General features: G+C 40.4%; 1 protein-coding gene across 4 annotated transcripts in view; it reads right to left on the reverse strand.

The window, feature by feature from the left end:
- Nipa2 (NIPA magnesium transporter 2) overlaps window positions 1-14,378 on the reverse strand; it is a 23,512-nt gene extending 9,134 nt beyond the window's left edge. The window contains exons 1-4 of one of the 4 annotated variants that reach the window (XM_029547177.1): window positions 14,298-14,363; window positions 13,294-13,414; window positions 4,346-4,574; window positions 2,834-2,890 (exon numbers count right to left, since the gene is read on the reverse strand). In XM_029547177.1, the coding sequence (XP_029403037.1) occupies window positions 2,834-2,890; window positions 4,346-4,484 (196 nt within the window). In that variant the 5' untranslated portion in view covers window positions 4,485-4,574; window positions 13,294-13,414; window positions 14,298-14,363. The other 3 variants (XM_029547175.1, XM_021194434.1, XM_029547180.1) reach the window with 3 other exon arrangements.
- Window positions 14,379-22,511: the final 8,133 nt, after the last annotated feature.

Consider the following 22,511-nt stretch of genomic DNA (forward strand, 5'->3'; position numbering starts at 1 on the left):
AAAAAAAAAAAAAAAGTTTCACACAAAAGATTTTAATATCAAAACTGCTGCTTATGGTCACTAAGGATTTACATACTGCTAAACCCAATAGTCAATATTCAATCCTCACTGTACTTACTCTATATTAACATCATTTGACACCAACCAGAACTGTTTCCCCAAACCCTATCACTTGGCTCCAAAAACAGAAGGCTTACTTGGTCTCCCCTTGTTATTTTAAGGCTTAGTTCCAATCTCTTTCCTCCTCTACTCCTGAACACACATTTTGAGTATCTGATATCTGGACTTCTATATATTCTCATTTCCTAATGATATCCTGCAATCTTTTGGTCTTAAACAGATAGCAATCCCACTGTTTTTTCACCAGCCTGAATAAGCTAGTGGAAGTCCAGAGCTGTCTAACTGCCAATTTCACGTATCTGTTTAACTATTTAATATAAACTTTTAACATGAATGCACTCAGAACAAACTCCTGATCTCCTCCGAGTTGATCTGCTCAGGTTCTTGCTAATCTTTAGCAACAGAACAGTCATTTCTATTGACTGTGGCCAAGTCTTCAATGTCCTTTCATACTATACACTTTGTCAGTTCCACATTGAAAACGTATTCAGAACTCCTTTCACTATTTCCTGGTACTACCTTGGTCCATGCTGTCACCTCTTCTTTATATAGTCAATCTATGCATTAACACAGTAGGCAAAGAAACTGTATCATACATTTTACTGAAGCTCTCCAATGACTTTCTATCCAACAAATTCAAAATCCTTTCTGTGACCTAAAAAACCCATTGCTTAATAAATGCCCTCATTTTTCTGACCTTATTTCCTTCTGTCCTTATTGCCCTAACTCCCTTACTACTGACTTTCTTTAATGCTTCCTGAAGTTTTAATATTCTAGCACTACCTATGGAGCAAATCCCTCTAAAGTATGTCAGTCTAAAACTAGCAGTTTACTGACATGGTTTGCTGGCCCAGACTTTAACAAATGGTCAGGATCTTTTAAGGGCCTGGGTCAAATATAAACCAAGGCTGCAGTATCTGAAGGTTTGAACCATATTCCAGGCACTGGTATGACTGGCTGCTGTTCAGAGATCCTTGTAAAAATAGTTTGAAAGTATTCACAGCATAGCAACTGGCTTCCCTAAAAACAATCAAAGAAAAAAAGGGAAAGCTGCACATCCATTTATGATGTAGCCTTAGAAATCATACATCAAATTTCCTGGATTCTGTGACCATAGCAGGCCAGCTCTACTTCTATGTAAGAGAGGATAACTCAAAAGTATGAATACCAGGAGGCATTCATACAACTGGGGGCATCAAAGAGAAGGCTAACCTATTCACAGGCAAGTCCCAGTCCTAGCAAAAGTTTAGCATAATAGCAAAAGTAGTTACTATTTCCTTCATTTCAAAAGTTATTTCCTCATTTGGCAAGATCTCTCACATCCTCAGCTGTCTATTACTTTTTAGTAAGGTTTGTCCTTCCTGGTTTCCTATCTAAAAGTCTACTTACTCTCCAGTTTATATCCCCCTTCTAGCTTTGTTTCTTCCCTGTACAAGCGCGCACACACACACACACACACACACACACACACACACACCTTTTACCCTACTTATCCTTCTTATTGTTTGTAAGCTTCTTACAAGTGGGCACTTTGGGGGGGGGGTGCTTTTCTCCTTTTTCTAGTATATCTTCAGCACTAAAAACAATGTCAGGATGTAAAAGATGATCAACAGATAAGCATCTGTTATCAAGTCTCAGGTATCTTTTCTTTTTTGTTTTCTGAGACAGGGTTTCTCTGTGTAGCCCTGGCTGTTCTGGAATACACTCTGTAGACCAGACTGGCCTTAAATTCACAGAGATCCACCTGTCCCCCCAGTGCTGGGATTAAATAAAGGTGTGTAACACCACTGCACAGCTTATGTCTCAGGTGCCTGAAGGACAATTTATTTCATATTGAAAAAAAAAATTCAATAAGTCTTATTTACATTGTAAGTCTTATTTATTTACATTGGTATCCTGCCTCTATGTATGTCTGTGTGAGGGTGTCAGACACTCTGGAACTGAAATTACAGACAGTTGTGAACTGTCATGTAGATGCTAGGATTTGAACCTGGGTCCTTTGGAAAAGCAGCCAGTGTTCTTAACCACTAAGCTATCTTTCCAGTCCCATTAAAAGATTAATTTTGTGTCTCAGAGTTTTACCTGAATGTATGTATATACACTATGAGCATGCTTGGTGCCCACAGAGGTTAGAAAAGGGTGTTGGATATCCCGGAACTGGAGCTATGGATGGTTGTGAACAACTATATGGGTGCTGGGAATAGAACCACAAGAGCAACATGTGCTCTTAACCACTGAGCCATCTTTCCAGCCCCTTTCACTTACCTTCATAAAGCTAGTGACCAAAATAAAAATGAACAGTCTTGAGAAATAATGGAGGAAAAAAAATCAGATTTTTTTTCCTACTAACTTTCATCTTATATATTTTTTCTTTTCTTTTTTTAAAGTGCTAGGGAATCAAATTCTGGGTATTTTACATGTTAGGCAAGTGCTCTATTCCTCCCTCCCCCAACATACACACACCTTTTAACCTACTTATCTGGTAATTATTTTTAAAGGCAAAGATATATCAAAAATGTTTTAATCAGATTAGTTTTTATAAAGATATTATTTGAAATAAGCAATTAACTAAACTACTTTTATAGCCTTCAATTTATTTTGAATTTAACTTATAAACGCATGTTCTAAACTTTGCTAATATGAGCTGTAACAACATATGTAAAGTATTTAACAAATAGCTATAATGCTTTCTTGAAATATTCTCTATACATACTTGACAGCAGTCCAGCCCACCACAACCATTCCTTAAGATATGCATGGCCTCCTTGACCTGTGAATGAAGAAATATTTTATTTTTCTGGAAGACTATCATTCTCTTTAAAGCCTATAAAAAAGTATTAATTAATCACAGAATTAAAAATGTCTGATATGATATTTCTCGGCTATTTCATGATTGCCTTAGAAAAGAGATGAGGATCATGACTCTTAAAAAAAATATTTATCTTTGTACTATAATCTGGAGTTAAAGAACTAACTTAACCCTTGTACTTGGCATCCCTTTTAAAAGGCGCCTTTAATGAATAAGAAAGATAAACCAACAGAAAATAACAAAGCTGGGCGGGGCGGAGTGGTGCACACCGCTATCCCAGCACTTGGAAGTCTCAAGTGAGATGAGTCCTACAAGTCTGAAGCCAGCCTGAAGTACAGAGTACGCTCCAGGAGAGCCTGAACTAGAACAGGAGTCTTTCTGGAGGGAGGGGGACTGCAGAAATAGATCAACTTCAAATGATTTAGTCTGCAAAGAGGAAAGCTCTTTAGACATACTTATGTAGCCCCACCTAAGAAGACACTACAGTCCTACAAAGATTGAGAAATGCTCACAAACTAGACTGCCAGGAGACAATCTACTTTTTCCTTGACCAAATTAAGTCGAAAAGCAATTGGTACTTCAGCCATTGTCCATTTTAAGAAAAAAAAAAAAGTGAATTTTAAAAGTCTATAATTTAGGAATAATAACAGGGATGCCTTAAGACTAAGGTTGAATGGCTATAGAAAATAGCTGAGATGCTATGATTTTCTTTCTCCTTTGTCCATTAAATCCTAAGAGACTCTGTTTTGTGTTTTTAACATTGCTCAATTAGATCTGGCCACAAAGATAGTCTATTCATGAGGTACAATAAGGTCTAAAATGAAGCACAACCAGGAAGATAGAATGTAAGCACTAACATCTCATAGTGAAGGGAACTGTAATGGATGTCCATGGATTGAACTAAAGTTCAATTATACTGAGTATCCTCCAGGGTATCTGTAAATCTGGGGGAAGCAATATGCACCATTCAGGTCATTTACTGAAAAATGCAAATCAGGCAAGACCATTCTTTCCTTTGTTCAATTTTACATCATCAAGAAAAACATCTAAAGCAGAAGTCACAAGTTCTATCACGTATAAAATATCCCAGTCTTCAATAAAAGCCTGGTTCTATTCATGGATCAAATTTCCTCCTGAGCAGATATAATGAAATTTACACCTTGGAAACTCCTTTGGCACTGGTCCCATTCCTATTTTGACAGTAACTATAAAAGGAAGCAGTTAACTACTTTTGACAACTTATTTTTCTCATTACAAAACTGGTATCTGATTATCTATTAAATATTTAGAAATCTCTTGAGCAGTGCAAATATTCAAATACAATCACCAAGAATGAAGACAGTGAGTCTATACTCAAAGAACCTGAGTACATGAGTGTATTATGTACTTTTCTGACACCTAAAGGACATAACTTACCTGCTCTCATGGAGCCTTTTCTGGCAAGTCGCAGAAGGCCTTTTTTTTTCAAAATGAAACTCCCTCCAATGAAAATGCTGGAGGTCATAGCCAATCCCAGACCAATATAAAAGTCATATTTTCCACGCCCCAGGGTCATTTCGTTAGTTCCTTAAGTTCCTGTGAGTGACATCGATCACCGAACAGAGAAACTGCTTATACGGGAGACAAGGTGATGCAGTCCTCAAACCTAAATGATATAAAATAAGGTGAGGTTTTTCACAAAATGATCATGAGAGCTTATATACAAGTCACTTCCCTCCTCATTAAAGAAAAAAGAAAATACTTCAGTACTAGTCCTGTTCCTAATTTGACAGTTCCTATTCCTCCTATAGAAGGAAGCAGTTAACTACTTTTGACAACTTATTTTTCATTATAAAACTGGTATCTGATTATCTAATAATTGATAAGAAATACTATCTAAATTTAGCACTAACCTAATTATGTTTCTTCTAATTAAGGCAAAAGAGTGGACTGTAATACAAAGTCAAGTTTGGATTATTTTATAAATTCTGGCTTTGTGTTGTTTTAACTATTTCCAATCTTAACTGATAGTCCATAATATAATTTTGCTGTTAGGAAAAGAACAGAAGAATTAAATATAACAATACATGAATCTAGGTCATCAATATATTTATCTACATATTTATAGATATATTTATCTTCATGCAGAGGAAATTTTTTCTTACACAATATTGTTCTTTCAGAAATATGCATGGGGCTAGGTGTGGTAATACACACCTACAATCCTAGCACTCAGAAGGCAGATGCAGAGGGAACTGGAGTTTGAGGCCAGCTTAGGCAACACAGGGAGCCCCTAGACAGTCAAGGGAAATGAAGCTGTAAGGATATAAAAGTATATGATTAATCATCTACTTGGCCTATCTGGAAACATGCTAGACAGGGCAGTTTTAGCACCAAAGGCACATGCAGTACATATACATGCAGGTGAAACACTCATACCCACTTAAAAAAAAAATTAAGGCTCTTTCAATATGTATGGTCATACAAAAAGCTCAGTTCTTTTAGATAATCCTAACCAACACACCTACTGAAGACTATACCTCACAGAACCCATTGTTCACAACACAGGAAAACATACAGAATTATCACAACTGACCAGCTAACTCAAACCTATGAACATAAGGATGTTTATCCCTATATAACCCTTAGATGACCAACTTAAATAGTTCAACAAACTTTGTACAGTAAGTATAACATTTCCAACATGGGAGCCAAGGATATTGGCTTAGTTGCAAAAACCTAGTTTTGATCCCCAGTACTGCACAAAACCAACCCAACATGCTTTACTGCATACTTCAGAGCTGCCAGAAAGCTGTAGTCTTACAAGGCCAATAATTTGCTTAGAGCTCAGGTTACTTATTTATAAACAAGTAACCAGGCATGTAGAGTGTGAAAAGAACAATGTAGGCAGAATTCTTTTGTGGGTCTTATGGAGAGCCCCAGTACTGCATAAAGCATACCCAACATGTCCTATTTACTTGTTTTAAACTTTGTTAATTTTTTATTATTTTTGAGGCTCTTATTCTGTATCCCAGGTTGTCCTCAAACTTGCATTAAAGTTCCTATCTTAGCATTTCAAACATTGGGATTACAAGGTATGAGTGAGCCATCATGCCCAGTTTTCATCTAACTTCTGAAAAATAAAGATCTGCATGTAGAAACTTTTGTGTTTAGCTTAGTAAGTCTACATTAAAGGTTTTAAAATACCCCGTCAATGCTGAAAAGCTGCAGGAATCTCAGGGCAGAAATCACAACCAAGTTCCAAAAGCAAAATCGCCCCAATAGTCTAAGTTAATGTCCATCATATGAAGGAGAACAGGTCAAAGAGCAGCATCAATATAACACTAACGCCAGTAGTCATCTATATAAAACATTTCCTGGATTCTTCTTTTAAGGGATTTCTAGCCTTCCCTCTGCAGCTCCTAAGGCAAGATGTAAAATGAAGTTCTAAGTAAAGAGTTTGGAGACTGTCAGGCTGAGTGTAACAGAGACATGTAAGAAAAGAAAAAAGCTAACAAATCTAAGGTACTGCTCTATGTGCCCAAACACCTGTCACCTCGTGTTTAAAGGTGACTTCCTCGTGCCCTATCTGAGTGTAACCACCAGCTACACAAATGGAAACACATGCAGGGAGGAGAAAAGTAGAATTTCTGAACAAGATGGACAACCATTTCTATATACTATCAAAATTTTGAAAAAAAGAATTCTGCCTACATTGTTGCTATCATACTCCGCATGCCTGGTTACTTGTTTATAAGCAAGTGACCTAGGGTCTAAGCAAATTATTGGTCTTTTAAGCCCACAGCTTTCTGGCAGCTCCTAAGTATGCCTCATGTTTTCTAGATCAATACAGATGAATAGAATGAGCATCAATTGACCCTAAAAAATTAAAGCTGCCTATTCTAGAGTGGCCATTTAATATGTAATAAATAGCTTCATCACCTAGATTAGCATTGTAATGTGGAACCAAATTGCCAGAGCCAGAACTGTAAAATATCAAAGTATGATAGGAAGTAATAACATTAGATATTGAGTAAAATGCAATGACAATGCTCACAGCCTGGGAAAAGAATTAAAAAAAAAAAAAAAGAAAAGAAAAGAAAAAGAAAAACTACCAGCCAGGCAGTGGTGGCACACACCTTTATTTCCAACACTTGGGAAACAGGCACGCCAATCTCTGAGTTCTAAGCCAGCCTGGTCTACAGAGTGAGTTCCACGATAGCCAGGGCCACACAGAGAAATCCTGTCTCAAAAAAACCAAAACCAAACCAAACCAAAGACCAAAAACACTAACTATGCAAACACGCCTGTCTTATAACAAGGTAGAAGATGAAGCCTCACAACTGAGGTTGTCCTCTAAGCTTTACATATGCATCAAAGAATACACTCACACACCCCAAATACACACACTCACACACAAATGTTCTTATCTACAAGTGACCAATAAATAGCCAAAAAATGTTCAATACCCTTAGCTATCAGTAAAACATAAATCAAATTGAACTGCAATTCCATTTCAACCCAGTCAGAATGGCTATCATGAAGAAAACAATAAAGGGGGAGGAATAAGTAAACATATTAATGGAGGTGTAAACTAGTACAGCCTATTTGTATGAAAATACTTTCAGAAACTAAAAACAAAAGACATGATCTAACTATACTATTTATAGGCCTGTACCTGAAAAAAACTGCTGACAGGCCAAAAAATCATCTTCATATACTTGTTTACTATAGATCTGTTCACAAGTCACAAAATACCAACCGCTAATGCCTATCAACAAATCAACAGAAAAAATGTGTCAAACAGCAGAACCTCTGTCACTCAACTGCCAGGACTAAAGGCATGGACCACCAATGCCCTGCTTGGCACAAAGATTTTTTAAGAGCCGTAAGTTGCTGGACTGACTCCAAGGAAACAGCATCTTTAGACTAACAAGGTTGGTATGAACTATATATAATATGAGCTCACAGAGTCTGTGACAGCACACACAAGTTCCACCACACAAATCCCAGCACTGAGAAGGGGAAGCAGACGCAAAGTCTCATTCCTACTCAAGGAGCAATTTATAACCAATCCCTACTGGGAAAGGGAAAGTCAGTTTTTTCCAATGGTGTGATACTGGATATATAAAACCACACTCCAGGAACAGTTAGCTAATGTAAAATGGACTCCATGTTTTTGCTATGTTATATTTTCCTCTTATTGGTTTTCTTCTTTCTATCGATGGATCTTTCTATCTACTGTTGTTTCAAGAGAAAGGAGAACATGAAATGGGGGAGGGGTGTCTAAAAGAAATGGTAGGAGGGGAAAAATATGATTAAAATATATTATATGTATCTGAGACTTTCTCAGGCTGTGAGAAAACACTATAGGCAAAGGGCTCTTGGGAAGGAAAGGGTTTATTTTGCTTGCAGTTCCACATCACAGTCCATCATCCAAGTCAGAGCAGGAACTCAAGGCAGGGCAGGAACTTTGAGGCAGAAACTGCTGCAGAGGCCTGGAGGAGTGTTGTTAACTAGCTTGCTCAGCCGACTTTCTTACAGGCCCACAGTGAGCCGGGCTCTCCCATACCAATCATCACAGAAGAAAATGCATCATTAGCTTGTCTACTGGCCAGTCCAGCAAGAATTTTCTCAAATGAGGTTCCCACATCCAAAATGACACTAGCTTGTGAAGCAAGCAAACAAAACCACCAATATTATTTGTTGCCATGACATCTGACACAGCTAGGCAAACCATGGACTTCCTCACCACAAATTCCCCTCCATACTTCTGTTGATTTAAAAAAAAAAAAAAAAAGAAAGAAACCCAAAGTCAAACTAACGTTACCACGGTAACAAGGCACTGTTTTATATCATGTAGTGTGGGTTTTGATACTCTCTCAGCCTATGAAACTATTAAGTCAAGTAATCATATCTCCCTCAGGAGCTATAAGCTACTCCTCTGATTAAAAAGTTCTTTATTCTAGTCTGAATACCACACCCATGAGGCTCTGCATGGTGTGTGCAGTGTTCTCTTTCTCTGGTATGAGTACAGGAAACTAAGAAACTGTGGTCTACCTTACACGCCAGGATCGTGAAGTGAGGACTAACTGCTCCCCCTCCGGCTCCCAATCAATAAGGTAAAGGGGTGCTTAAAATAATGCATTAATTGCATGCACTTAAATTCAAATAAGGGCATTCTTCTTCTTCTTCTTCTTCTTTTTTTTTTTGGTTTTTTTCAAGACAGAGTTTCTGTGTATAGCCCTGGCTGTCCTGGAGCTCACTTTGTAGACTAGGCTGGCCTCGAACTCAGAAATCTGCTTGTCTCTGCCTCCCAAGTGCTGGGATTAAAAGGCATTCATTTTCATAGTTTAGTGGCCAACTTAGAATTTGAGGACAAGTCTGCACTCCTCCCCAATTGGTATATTTCTAGAAGTAAACAAAGTAAAAAAGCAACCTTAATTCTAGAAAGCCATTCATTTTATTCTAAGGTCAATGAAAGTTAATTGCTCCTACTTTTATTATGCCTTATATAAGACTTTCCTTCACAATTTTACATTTCATGACACTGTTTAACATTTCCTTTCCTTTTTAACTACATCCCATGCAAACATGTACAGCAGACGGGCTTGGGGCAGTTGCGGCAGTCATGTACATGTGATCTTAGACACTATCAATTATTGTTCTGTCTTTGAAGACAAACTTTAAATAATTATTTTATGTATGCACCCATGTGCGCTGTTGGTGCCGCTGGAAGGTCAGTCTCCTGAAACAGTTACACATGGCTGTCAGTGCTGGTCATCTCCAAGAGCAACAAGTGCTCTTAAAACTGAGCCAAGGGCTGGAGAGATGGCAGAGGTTAAGAGCACTGACTGCTCTTCTGAAGGTCCTGAGTTCAAATCCCAGCAACCACATGGTGGCTCACAACCATCCAACCATCTGTAATGAAACCTGATGCCCTCTTCTGGAGTGTCTGAAGACAGCTACAGTGTACTTACATACAATAAATAAATAAATCTTTAAAAAAAAAAAAAAAAACCTGAGCCAAATCTTCAGCCCCCTAAAGAAATACTCATCTTCAAACTCACTAAGTTCCTTAAAGACAATTGCTTTGGCTATCTGTGGTGGTTTTCCACAAAAGCACTTGTTTGTGGTAGCAAATTTTACATGAACAGCTTTCTAGAACTAAGGTTGCTGCTTTATTATTATTATTATTATTATTATTATTATTATTTTCTTTATTTACATTTCAAATGCTATCCCAAAAGTTCCCTATACACACCCCCACCCCCTCCCACTTCTTGACCCTGGCCTTCCCCTGTGCTGGGTCATATAAAGTTTGCAAGACCAAGGGGCCTCTCTTCCCAATGATGGCTGATTAGGCCATCTTCTGCTATATATGCAGCTAGAGACATGAGCTCAGGGGGCACTGATTAGTTCATATTGTTGTTCCACCTATAGGGTTGCATCCCCCTTCAGCTCCTTGGGTACTTTCTCTAGCTCCTCCATTGGGGGCCCTGTGTTCCATCCAATACCTGACTGTGAGCATCCACTTCTGTGTTTTCCAGGCACTGGCATAGCCTCACAAGAGGCCGCTATATCAGGGTCCCTTCAGCAGAATCTTGCTGGCATGTGCATTAGTATCTGGGTTTGGTGGCTGATAATGGGATGGATTCCCGAATGGGATAGTCTCTGGATAGTCCAACCTTTCATCTTAGCTTTAAATTTTGTCTCTGTACCTATATCCTTTCATGGGTATTTTGTTCCTTATTCTAAGGAGGAATGAAGTATCCACACATTGGTCTTCCTTCTTGGTTTTCTTGTGTTTTGCAAAATGTATCTTGGGTATTCTAAGTTTCTGGGCTAATATCCGCTTATCAGTGAGTGCATATCTAGTGACTTCTTTTGTGATTGGGTTACTAAGGTTGCTTTTTTAGTCTGTTTACTTCTGGAAATATACCAGTTGGGGAGGAGTGCAAACTTATCTTCAAATTCTAAGGTAGCCACAAGCCACTAAACTCTGAAAATAAATTACCTCATTTGGACTTACAGTTTACTAATAGGACATACATGTGAATGTCCTGAAAGAAATGAGTTGCTTTGATAAGTCTCTAATCCTGTTCCTACTCTCTGTAACTGAAGGTCAAACACAACTGAGCACATGCCACATGGATTTTTTTTTATAAGACAGGGTCAAGCTTAAAGACAGCTGAAAGAGAAAACAAAGCATGGAAGATAGCTCAGCAAATACGAGGACCCAAGTTCAAAACCCTGTACCAAACTTTTTAAAAGCTGGGTATGGCCTCATCAGTACCTGTAATAGCAGCACTGGGGACAGGAGAGAGAAAGCAGAGAAATAGGACTTCTCAGACTTGCTTGTTACCAGCACAGCTACAGGCTCAGTGAGAGACCCTATATCAAGGTAGTAACAAAGCAGGACATTTAACATCTTTAAGTGGAAGAAGCTAGGAATGAGAAAATGGGTAGGCAGAGACATTAAATAACTTGTTACGCACAAGCAGGAAGCAGGACCTGACTCAACAGATGTCCCATCCTTTGTTCTACCCTTTTCTCAAAGAATGCCTCCTAGTCACAGCAAAAGGGGAGTCCCAATGTAGTTACCAATAACTAAGATCTTTCCTTTGTTCCATACCTAACTTTTAAATATTAGTTCCTAATACTGCATTTCACACACCTTGTGTTCTTTCCATGGCTGCCACTTTAATCTACTCCTAATTGTCTATTTACCGGCTTCATTGCAAAGGGCCCAATCAAAAAGCACTCCTGTAAGCAAGTTCTAGTTGAATTCCAGGAGCCAAAGTAATTACCATGTTTCCTGAATTACCTTGTCTTCAGCCTGTTCCACTCTGAATTTCCTAACCTGTATTAAGGTTACTTTTATAGATCATAATATCCTTTACTGTGGCTCTCAGTGAAGAACTGGCTTGCCTATAAATCACATTTACTTAAACTAACAAACGTGTTCTGAGTACATAATGTATGAACAGGGGATAGAACCATGAAGAAAAAAAACAGACCAAAACTCTGGTCTTCATGAAAGTTACCTCCCAGTTGGAGGCAGGGTAAAACAAGAAATAAAAGGGCACTGCAATGTGGTAAATGCCATGGTGAAAAATAATGCACATTAAGGCGCTAAGGGAGGAGGCCTTGATGAGGTAACGCTGAGCAGACCTGAAAGGGATGGAAAAGGAACACAGTGGCAATATAAATGCAGGCTCTAGCCGGGCGTGGTGGCACTCAGCACTTGGGAGGCAGAGGCAGGTGGATTTCTGAGTTCGAGGCCAGCCTGGTCTATAAAGTGAGTTCCAGGACAGCCAGAGAAACCCTGTCTCAGAAAAACCAAAAAAAAAAAGAAAAAAAAGAAAAAAGAAAAAAATAAATGCAGGCTCTACTTAAGAGCAGGTATGCTGTTCTCTGGGAAAGGAAAGATTTCTATGGTTGATCCTAAGTGAGCAAGTTATGTGAGATACCACAGTAGAGTAACATTACATGTTAGAACACATGGGAGCCCCTATAAGCAAGACACAAAGCCAAAAAACATGAACACACCTGCAATCCATTTATTCTTACCTATAGTCATCACAGAACTTTATACATGTGTTAATTTCAAATTTATCTACACAAAATCAATACAACTAGCTATATATAAAATGTTATAGCTGGGGATGTTTTAATCTGAGATATGTGCTTAGTTTTACAATATAGAAGTATGTAGAACTTTAGTTTGTCAAGTAGGGAGTTTTAAAGTCTCTAATACAATTTTTACTAACTATAACCTTCATGTTATACATTAAATCTTACAACTTACTCTTACTTGCATTACTTCCTGTTACTTGCATCCTTTGATGCAAGTTAAGTCTCTCTTCTACCCCACCATCACATGTTGCTCTACAGAGAAGTTCTTGTGTATACCACAACAAACGTCCTTAAATAAGTCAGATTTATGTGAAGCCTTTTATATTTTCTATAGAAAAAAATGGGTACTATTTGGTCATGTGTGACTCATTTTATATCTTCACAGAGCTTCAAAGTCAGTAGAACTGCTTTCCTTACATCAAAGGGCTACTGCTTCAAACAATATCAGAAGATTGTGTTATTTCTCCTTGACAGCCACAGAAAACACATCTCAGAATGTTAGGCACTAAGCCGGGCGTGGTGGCGCATGCCTTTAATCCCAGCACTCGGGAGACAGAGGCAGGCGGATTTCTGAGTTCAAGGCCAGCCTGGTCTACAGAGTGAGATCCAGAACAGCCAGGGCTACACAGAGAAACCCTGTCTCAAAAAATAAAAACAAACCAAAAAAAAAAAAAAAAAAAACTACAGAACCTAATCTCAGATCATCTAACTTAGCAACACTGTTAGAAATTAAAATTTTAACTTACATGTAAGTTTAATATGGTCTTTCTTTTAAAAAACTGAGATGATTTATTCATTCTCATTTTCTTGGAAACGCTATCCTTTATTCCCATTTAAAGTATTTAACCACGGCAGAGTAGTTCCACCCTGGAAAGAAGAAAATATGGAAGTAGGTGAAAGGACAAAAAAATGACTAAATACTTTGAGAAATATAGTTACTGGCCTCCATGTTCTTCCACTTAGTAAGTACTGTAAGAACCAGTCAACTGAGCTTCTACATACAGCTTACTGGAATGAAAAACCTCAATCTCAGACTTCCTCTTTTAACTTTAAAAATATTTAATATGGTATCAAATGGGCACATGACATAGAATCTACAAAACAGAACTCAAGGCCACTCCTAAACTAAATGCCTTGCCATTATCGTAGAGAAATCAAAGAAGCATGAACCCCAAACCCCGCGTTTTGTGTAACTGCATGAAAAGGAAGATCAGTCGACCTTAATTAAGTGCTAGGGAACTGAGTCAAGCATGCTCAAAACGTCACAGCACGCTGAAACCATCTTCTGAAAACTCAATGAAGGCAAATAAAACTGCTATACAGAACTTATCGAGTACGCGACCACCGGACAGGGCCAACCAGCCAGACTTCCGCCGGATTGAATGGCAATCAATCCGACTCACCATGGACTTCCTCACTGCGGATCACAAGGGAAGCTGAGTCCACCTCGGAACACGCGAAAGAGCCAGTCGCCCCGGGGGCCCTCCTCCGACCTCGGGCGGCCGACCCGGCCCGCGGCTTGGCCCTGGAGCTCGCTTACAGGAAGTAGCTACCTTAGGGGCCGTCGCAGGACGGCGGACGACGCGGCTCCCTCCGGGACGCGACCAGGGTGCCCGCTCAGACCCGCACGCAGGCAGCTCGCTCCTGCGCGCACACAGCCACCGTCTCCGGCGACGTCCCGCGGGAAGTCCGTGCATCCGAGACTGCAGGGAGCGCCGCCTCCTCCATGGGAGAGCCGACAGGAGCCTACCTCGGACACCCTTCGGCCGCACCGCGGCCAGCACCGGAGGAGCCGCCGGGAACCTGCCGGGAAACCTGGACGCAGATTAGTGACGTAACCGCGCGCGCTGGGCGGGCACAGCTCAGGCCCCGCCCCCCGCAAGGCTCTTCGCTCCGTCCTGACAGCGAGCCCGAGGAGCGGTGTCATCTAAGGTCATCTTTGCTCACCAACTGATCAAAAATCAAGCCCTGTTATCTAAAATCTGATTTCCTGGGAGCCTTCACGAGGGACCTTTGGGATTGAGGACGTGGGTTTGACCGCAAAGGGCGGAAGTGGGCGGGAGAGGAGACAGGTTTCCAGGAAAGAGGCGGTGAAGCTTGTAGAGGACCTTGTGATTTGGTAAGAACCTGTCTTGCACTAGAGGTCTTTTCCAGGAGATGCACAGGAAACACAGTACTAGCTTTTTCTCGGCTGCTTCTGCTTTGAAAAGTCCATTGAGGGCTGCTGAAAATCCTTGGTTACGGGTGTAAAAGATCTTTGAATATGTTACTCCAGGAGGTGCCTAACCTCAAGAACATTTGTTTGGGTGTGTTTGGGAGGGGGATCCTTGTAAAGTGAATTATATATTTATTGAAACATTAAAAACAGCACTGTAAGCCGGGCGTGGTGGCGCACGCCTTTAATCCCAGCACTCGGGAGGCAGAGGCAGGCGGATTTCTGAGTTCGAGGCCAGCCTGGTCTACAAAGTGAGTTCCAGGACAGCTAGGGCTACACAGAGAAACCCTGTCTCGAAAAACCAAAAAAGGGGCTGGTGAGATGGCTCAGTGGGTAAGAGCACCCGACTGCTCTTCTGAAGGTCCGGAGTTCAAATCCCAGCAACCACATGGTGGCTCATAACCATCCATAACAAGAACTGACGCCCTCTTCTGGAGTGTCTGAAGACAGCTACAGTGTACTTACATATAATAAATAAATAAATCTTAAAAAGAAAAAAAAAACAGCACTGTAGTTTTCCTATTTCCTATTGTAATGCTTTGGAAATGATGGCCTAAAACATTGCGAGAGTGGCTAAGCAGCTAATTTAAAAGCTACTTCGCTGTGAACTTGACATCCAGATACCCAAGTGTCCTAGAACTGACTCTGAGGACTTATTTTGCTCAATTCGTAGGTTCAGCTAATTTCTAGATGACATATAAGGTCATGACTGGCAAGTGGGACTTTGATGATCTGGTAGGTAAATAAAGAATGACTTCAATTTTCTCCACCTTTCCATGTGTCCACAAATTTTATAGTACCTGCATCTCCACTCTTCCTGAATCTGCATTGGCTGGGGGAATGATACTGAGCAAAGAAAAATGCACGTTATCTGAATGAAACTTGATAAGAAGCCTGGACTGGTAGGCAGGAGAGAACAATGGAGAACAAATGTAGTACAATGTCGACCAGGAACAAAGCCATCCTACTGACTTCCTGGCTAACTCATAATTGCTGGCAAGGGTCAGCTTGCTTCACATCTGCAAAACTGCCCCACTGAGCCATCGGCATAAGAGAAAGAATAAGTGATTGCCACCTCATTTTGGTTTGAACGGATAGGCAGCAATAACTTAACTGATAAAGATGACAAGAGACATCTCCAAAACCCTGTTGATTATCATAAAGACACTAGTTGGTCCATTTGAACAGGTGTGTGGGATCAGCATTGTAATTTAACCAAGGTAAAGAATTATCTTGTGGCACCTCCCTCTCCCTCTTCCTCTCCCTTCCCCTCCTCTTTCCACCCCACCCCCACCCCATTGTCCTAAACATCCAAGATACAGATCCTTCTCATCTATCTACTTTCATCATTATAATCCTTTAGCTACTGTCACACTCATTATCTGGTCCTCCAAACCAATACTCACATCACACAGTGAAGTGAGTATGGTGTGTGTGTGTGTGTGTTGTGTGTATGTGTGTGTGTGTGTGCCTATTTAGTATGATGCAGGCATCATTTTTCTAAGGCATAATGTTCCATATCTAATATTGTGTGACTGTTCAAGCAGTGACCGTGGGTACCTTTAAAGTTTTTAAAATCTAATTTTTGTAAGCCCTTAGGAGACAGAAACAGCAGGATTGCCACATATCTAAGAATAGCCTGAGCTACATTTTCAGGGAAGCTTGGTTACAGTGTGAGACTTTGTTTCCAAAGCAAAACAAAACAAAAGGAAAATTAAATAAAATTGAAATTCTCATATGTTCTTGATGGAATTTAAAATAGCACCACCTTGGAAAATGGACCGACAGCTTCTACAAATTTAAATATAGTTAAATATGGTAACAGATACCTTTAATTCCAGCACTTAGGAGGCAGAGTTCAGTCCAGTCTAGTCTACACAGGAAGTTCCAGGACAGATAGGGCTATATAGACAGACGGTGTCTCAAAAAAAAAAAAAAAAAGTTAAACATACTCCAACCATATGACCCAACAGTTTAAGTTATCTATCAAAAAGAAATGAAAGCATGCATATAAGCTTGAGAGAAATTGTAAATAAATATTCTATAGCGGTTATATTTGCAGTGACAAGCACAACTGTATACATCTCTAATAGCCTAATGTAAGTCAATAAACAGTATCCTATCTATATAGTGGGAAACTAACCAGTAATAAGACGGAGTGAACTACTGATAGATGCTATAAAATGACTGAGTCTCTGAGAAGTGAAAGTCAGCCTCTCCTTGTACATAAAAAGGAAATGAGGGCTGGAGAGAGGGCTTAAGCAGGTAAGAGCACCGGCTGCTCTTCCATAAGACCAGGGTTCAATTCCCAGCACCCCCATGGCAGCTCACCACTGGAACTCGAGTTCCAGAGGATCTGGCACTCTTGCACAGACAAACATGCAGGCAAAAACATCGATGCACATAATAATAAATCTTGAGAAAGAAAATCCAGGAAGTGGGAAGCAGCACATAGTGGCAAAAGGTGATGATGTGGGCGTGGAGGGGCAAGAAAAGCAGGTTTCAAGTACCGGAAGGAAACCGCGATGATGACTGTTTCCAGGTTTGTTCCTGATGTTACTTTCATCACACACACTGTATTATATGCTTGTGGTGGTTTGAATATGCTTGGCCTACTATTAGGAGGTGTGGCCTTGTTGGAGTAGGTGTCACTGTGGTGGTGGTGGGGGGTGAGGTCAGATATGTAAGCTCCACCCAGTGCACAGAGAGTATCCTTCAGTGCCTTTGAATCAAGATGTACTCTTAGCCCCTTCTCTAGCATCATGTCTGCCCCAATTAAATGTTGTCCTTTTTAAGAGTTGCCTTAGTCATGGTGCTTCTTCACAGCAATGGAATCCTAACTCAGAAAACACACTAGAGGATTACAACCCATTATGTGCCAATTGTACCTCAATAAAGCAATTAAATCCTATTTGTCACTTCTACAAAACCAGTCAAGACTTATAGTAGATATTCGTTTGTTTTTGCTTTTTGAGACCGATTCTCACTAGGTAGCTATACCTATCCTAGAGCTCACCAGGCTTTGAACTCACAGAGATCCACTCACCTCTGCCTCCCCAGCTCTGGGATTAAAGGCATGCACTACCATACCCAGCAGATAGTAGTTTTTGTTTTGTTTTTCAAGACAGGGTTCCTCTGTGTAGCTCTGGCTGTCTTGGAACTTGCTCTGTAGACCAGGATGGCCTTAAACTCACAGAGATCCACCTGCCTTTGCCTCCTGAGTAATAGGATTAAAAGCCTGCACCACAACGTCTGGATTTAAAACAGTATTTTTTAAAGTGTGGCTAAACCAGGCAGTGGTGGCACATGCCTTTAATCTCAGCACTTGGGAGGCAGAGACAGGTGGATTTCTGAGTTCGAGGCCAGCCTGGTCTACAGAGTGAGTTCCAGGACAGCCAGGGATACACAGAGAAACCCTGTCTCAAAGAAAGGAAGGAAGGAAGGAATTAATTTATGTAAAGCCATAGATGACCTCAAATGTCTAATAGCAGGGTAAGAATCACAAAAGTTAGGTCATGTGCTACAACAATGGGAGAATGGTCACAGAAAAGGAAAGCAGCAGAGGCTGAGAGGTGGCTCAGTGGTTAAGAGAGCTGGCTGCTCCTCCAAAGGTTCTGAGTTCAATTCCCAGCAACTACATGGTAGCTCACAACCATCTGTAATATGATCTGATGCCCTCTTCTGACATGTAGGTGTACATGCAGATAGAGCACGCACGCACATTAAATAAAGCTTTAAACAAATCAGAAAGAGGCAGGAAGAACAGACAGACACACTCTAAACAAGCACACTCTAAAGTACAAGAGGGGCCTTTGAGAGGATGTAATGTTTCCATAACCAGAATAGAACCTGAATTGAGCTTTCAGTTCCAGAGCCTAGAAACCAACCTATGTTGTTATAAACCCCCAAATCTATGGTAATTGAAAACAGTCAAACTATGTCAAAATTGGAGGAAGAGAAGATAGCAAAAGATATCTTAAGTAACTATAAAAAGGAAACACAGGCAAATTAGTTTCATTTCTTTGTATCTTGTTTGTATTTTGTTACTTAGTTGCCTTGCCACCCATTAACACAGCCCAGTTCCGCTCTGAACCCCTTTTCATGTCCTTGACTGAAAACCCCTCTCTTGGAAATACTAACAAAGTTTTTGGGTTTTTTTGTTTCTTTTTGTTTTGTTTATGACTGAGACAGAATCTCTACCCTAGGCTGGCCTGGAACTCCGTGTGTAGCTGAAAGTAACTCTGAACTGATCCTTCTGAACTGATCCTTCTGTTGGCACCTTCTGAGTGCTGTGATTATGGTGTTAGGGTTCAGGAGTTGCTGATGGAAGACCCCAGACTCATATAGTATACAAGATCAAAGAGCATTTGTTCTGCAGAAACAACCAGCATGTAGATGTCACCAACGTGTCAAAATGGCAACCCAGACAAAGACACTCAGGCCTCTTTTATAGGGAACAGGGGGAATTTTCCAGAAGGATTAGGTAATGTCTAATGTAATTGGTAGGGCCCAAAGCCCTGACTTTAGTACAGTTTTGATTGGCTACTATGATAGGGTTAGATAATCTAAAACCCCATTAGTGGGTGCCAGAATGCCCCAGATGGACTGCTTTCCTGAATTATGAATGATTAATCACAGGATGGGCTGCCTAGCACAGCTGGCCTATCCTGAGATAAGAATCTCCCATTCACTTGGCTGTCTTCAGGCTGTTCCTCCTGTGGAGGATTTTATTATCTTGTTCCTGGAGTTTGGGGTCTGTTGCTGGAACAGATGGCTTATGGCCTAGTTTCATGGTCTGCTCCTGGCACAGATAACCTATGGCCTCATTTCTGAGTTGAGACAAAATGGAATGAATAGACCCCATAGACACTTTCAACAGGAATGCACCCGTTTCAAACTGTTTCTTGACTCTTCTCTCCACATTTCCAACTAAAAAGCCCTTCCTGAAACAAGCATCCAAGGTTCAAAACAAGTAGACTGCGTGTGTAGCTCCATGGTGGAATGCTGCTCTGACAGGGGCAAGGCCTTATTTCCTACAGAGGGTCTTGTCCAAATCCTGGCCAGAGTAACTCCATCTTAAAGCTGGTCTGTGTGCCACCCTGCACCAACACAAGCCATTCTCCCCAAAGCTGGATGGTGTTTTCCAAGATCAACAGAATTCCTGATTAGGACAAGGTCTGGTTTTGCTGACACGTTGTTACCTTAGTGAGTAGTCTCTCTACTGCTTTTAGTGCTCTGAATGCAGGTTTGTATTTATTCAGCTGTGAACTTACAGCCATATAAAATAACTTCATGTGCACGACACTGTAATTGCTGGGTGACAGAAATGTTCCATGTCATCCATAGCCATATAAGTAACCCTAATCCATTTTTATTTTACCAAACTTGTTGTAATCTTTCCTTGGTCTGTCTGCGCCCTCCTTATATGAGAGGCATAGATGTTTCTTTTCCTCATTAACTAAAATAATAAGTTAGAGGGGAAGAACATAATGAGTTTTAAAAAAATGCTGTATGTGTAAAAGGATTGGTCCTATCTGCAGCGACAACAAAAGAGCAAAAATCTTATAGGACAGTAAGAAAGATTTTAATGGCAAGATTCTTCTTGGTGATGCTTAGAGTACTAAAATTGTGCTATGGTACTTGTAATTTTTCTGAGTTTAAAATATAAAATATACAACTCAAAATATGAAAAAGTAGAATAATGAGGCGTTCTGTGAACTAGGAGATGAATTCACAGAATGAATTCCTTCACATATAATAAATATGCCTCCTGCTGTGGTCTGAATGAGAAACGTCATCTACCTACTCATAAATTTGAACATTGGCTGGAGTTGGTGGCAGTGTGTGGTTGGATAAACTCTGGAAGCTTTAGTAGATGGAGCCTGCTGCAGAAAATGCATTACTGGTGGCAGTAGCATGACTTCCTGCTTCCACTCTGCTTTCAGTGCATAAATACAAAATGTCATCAGCCAGCATCTTTCTTCTACTTCCACGCCCTGTCTTGCCCACTGTGATGGAGTCTCTACCCTTCTGAAACGGAAAGCCAAAGTACTGTTTCTCCTTTAAATAGCTTTTGGTCATGGTATTTTATATCGTAACAGAAAAGTAACTAATACAGAAGTTTGGGTGAGGAGGGCAGGGTTGTTGCTGTGAAGAGCCTGTGTTGGTTTTGAGGGAAGTGTGGAAGACTCTGGAGCCTTGGACTAGAAGACGGGTTAAATGTTCACATAAGCAGAACTTAGAAGTTCAGCCACTGTCCTTGAACTGTCTCTACAGCGATTCAAAGAGTAAAGCGGGAAGTGGAGGAAGAGCTCACCAGGTTTCTGAGGGAAACAAGGACTGTAGCAACTAGGCTGAATATAAGGACTCTGATTGCATTCTGCCTGTTTCCTGAGAATTTTCATTGATGAGGCTAAATTAAGAAATTGACTATTTTTATTTCAAGACAATATAACATTGAGTATGGGATATGGTTATTGCTAATTTCTCTTGTAAAGACAAGTCTTTCCTAGCAAACACTATGGGATGTGTACTTAAGAAGATTCAAACCTTTGTTTGTACCTCTCTCCCTTTTTAAGACTTTTTTGTTGTTGTTTTTTGTTTCTTTTTGTTTGTTTGTTTATTCTTTTTTCTTTTTTATTTTGTTGTTGTTTTTTATTATTATTTGTTTTGTAAGACTTTTAATCAGTTGTTTTAGTCCCCTGGGATAAAGCAGTTGTGCAAAAGCATCAGGCTCATCTCCTTTTCCTCCATTTCTTTGGTGCAAACTCTCTTTGAACTAACCAATCTCAAGAGAGTGAGGTTGGCCCACCAGATGGAGGAAAAGATAGTCACCACCCTCTTTAGAATAAAACCCAAATGCACTTCCCGCCCTAGCGTGCTTCCTCTTCCCCGTGGACTGTTCATCTAGAATAAAGCTTGGCCTCTTGGGGACACTTCAGTTGCAGTCCTAGCAACTAGCATAGTAGAATGAACTGAAAAATGAGTAGCTTGGAGAGGAAAAGAGCAAAGCTTAAAACTACAGCCAAGCCCTGTGCTGAAAAGGTAACAGTGAAGGAAGGTGGTGCCATTAGAGAGAAGCCTGCGGCTCATTATTAGAATAAGAAGGGTTACCTCAGGGCAAGACCCCACCCAGCTAAGCTTCCAAATTGTAGAAGGCTTAATGGGTTTCCTCTAAAAAGCAACAGCACACAAAAACTTCTGCTACTGTAGAACAAGGGTAAGGAAGGTTCCTTCCTAAACTGGTAACTTGTGATCAAGACAGGAACAATATACCTTGCAGGTTAATGGGAGACCAAAACAGGAAAAAAAAAATATCCTTGAAAAGCTAAGAATTAGTTCCTGTTTGTCCTATGTTAAGTCCTTGTAAGTAAGGGTTTCTATCTGTAATTTAGGAAGTTCTGAGCTGAACATGATGGTGTACACCTTTAATCCCAGCACGTGGGTGCAGAGGCAGGAGGATCTCTGAGGCCAGTCTTGTCTACAAAGTGAGTTCCAGGACAGCCAGGGCTACACAGAGAAACCCTGTCTCGAAACCATCCTCCTCCCCACACCCTGCCAGGTGGTAGGTCACAACTTTAACCCCAGCACTTGGGAGGAAGAGGCAGGTGAATCTCTGTGAATTCAAGGATCAGCCTAGCTACAGAGCTAGTTCTAGAACAGCCAGGACTACATGGAGAATCCCTGTCTCTAGAAAAGAAAGGAAGGAAGGAAGGAAGGAAGGAAGGAAGGAAGGAAGGAAGGAAGGAA

This window comes from Mus pahari, chromosome 1 (genome assembly GCF_900095145.1).
Source record: "Mus pahari chromosome 1, PAHARI_EIJ_v1.1, whole genome shotgun sequence".
In the NCBI taxonomy this organism is placed as follows: domain Eukaryota; kingdom Metazoa; phylum Chordata; class Mammalia; order Rodentia; family Muridae; genus Mus; species Mus pahari.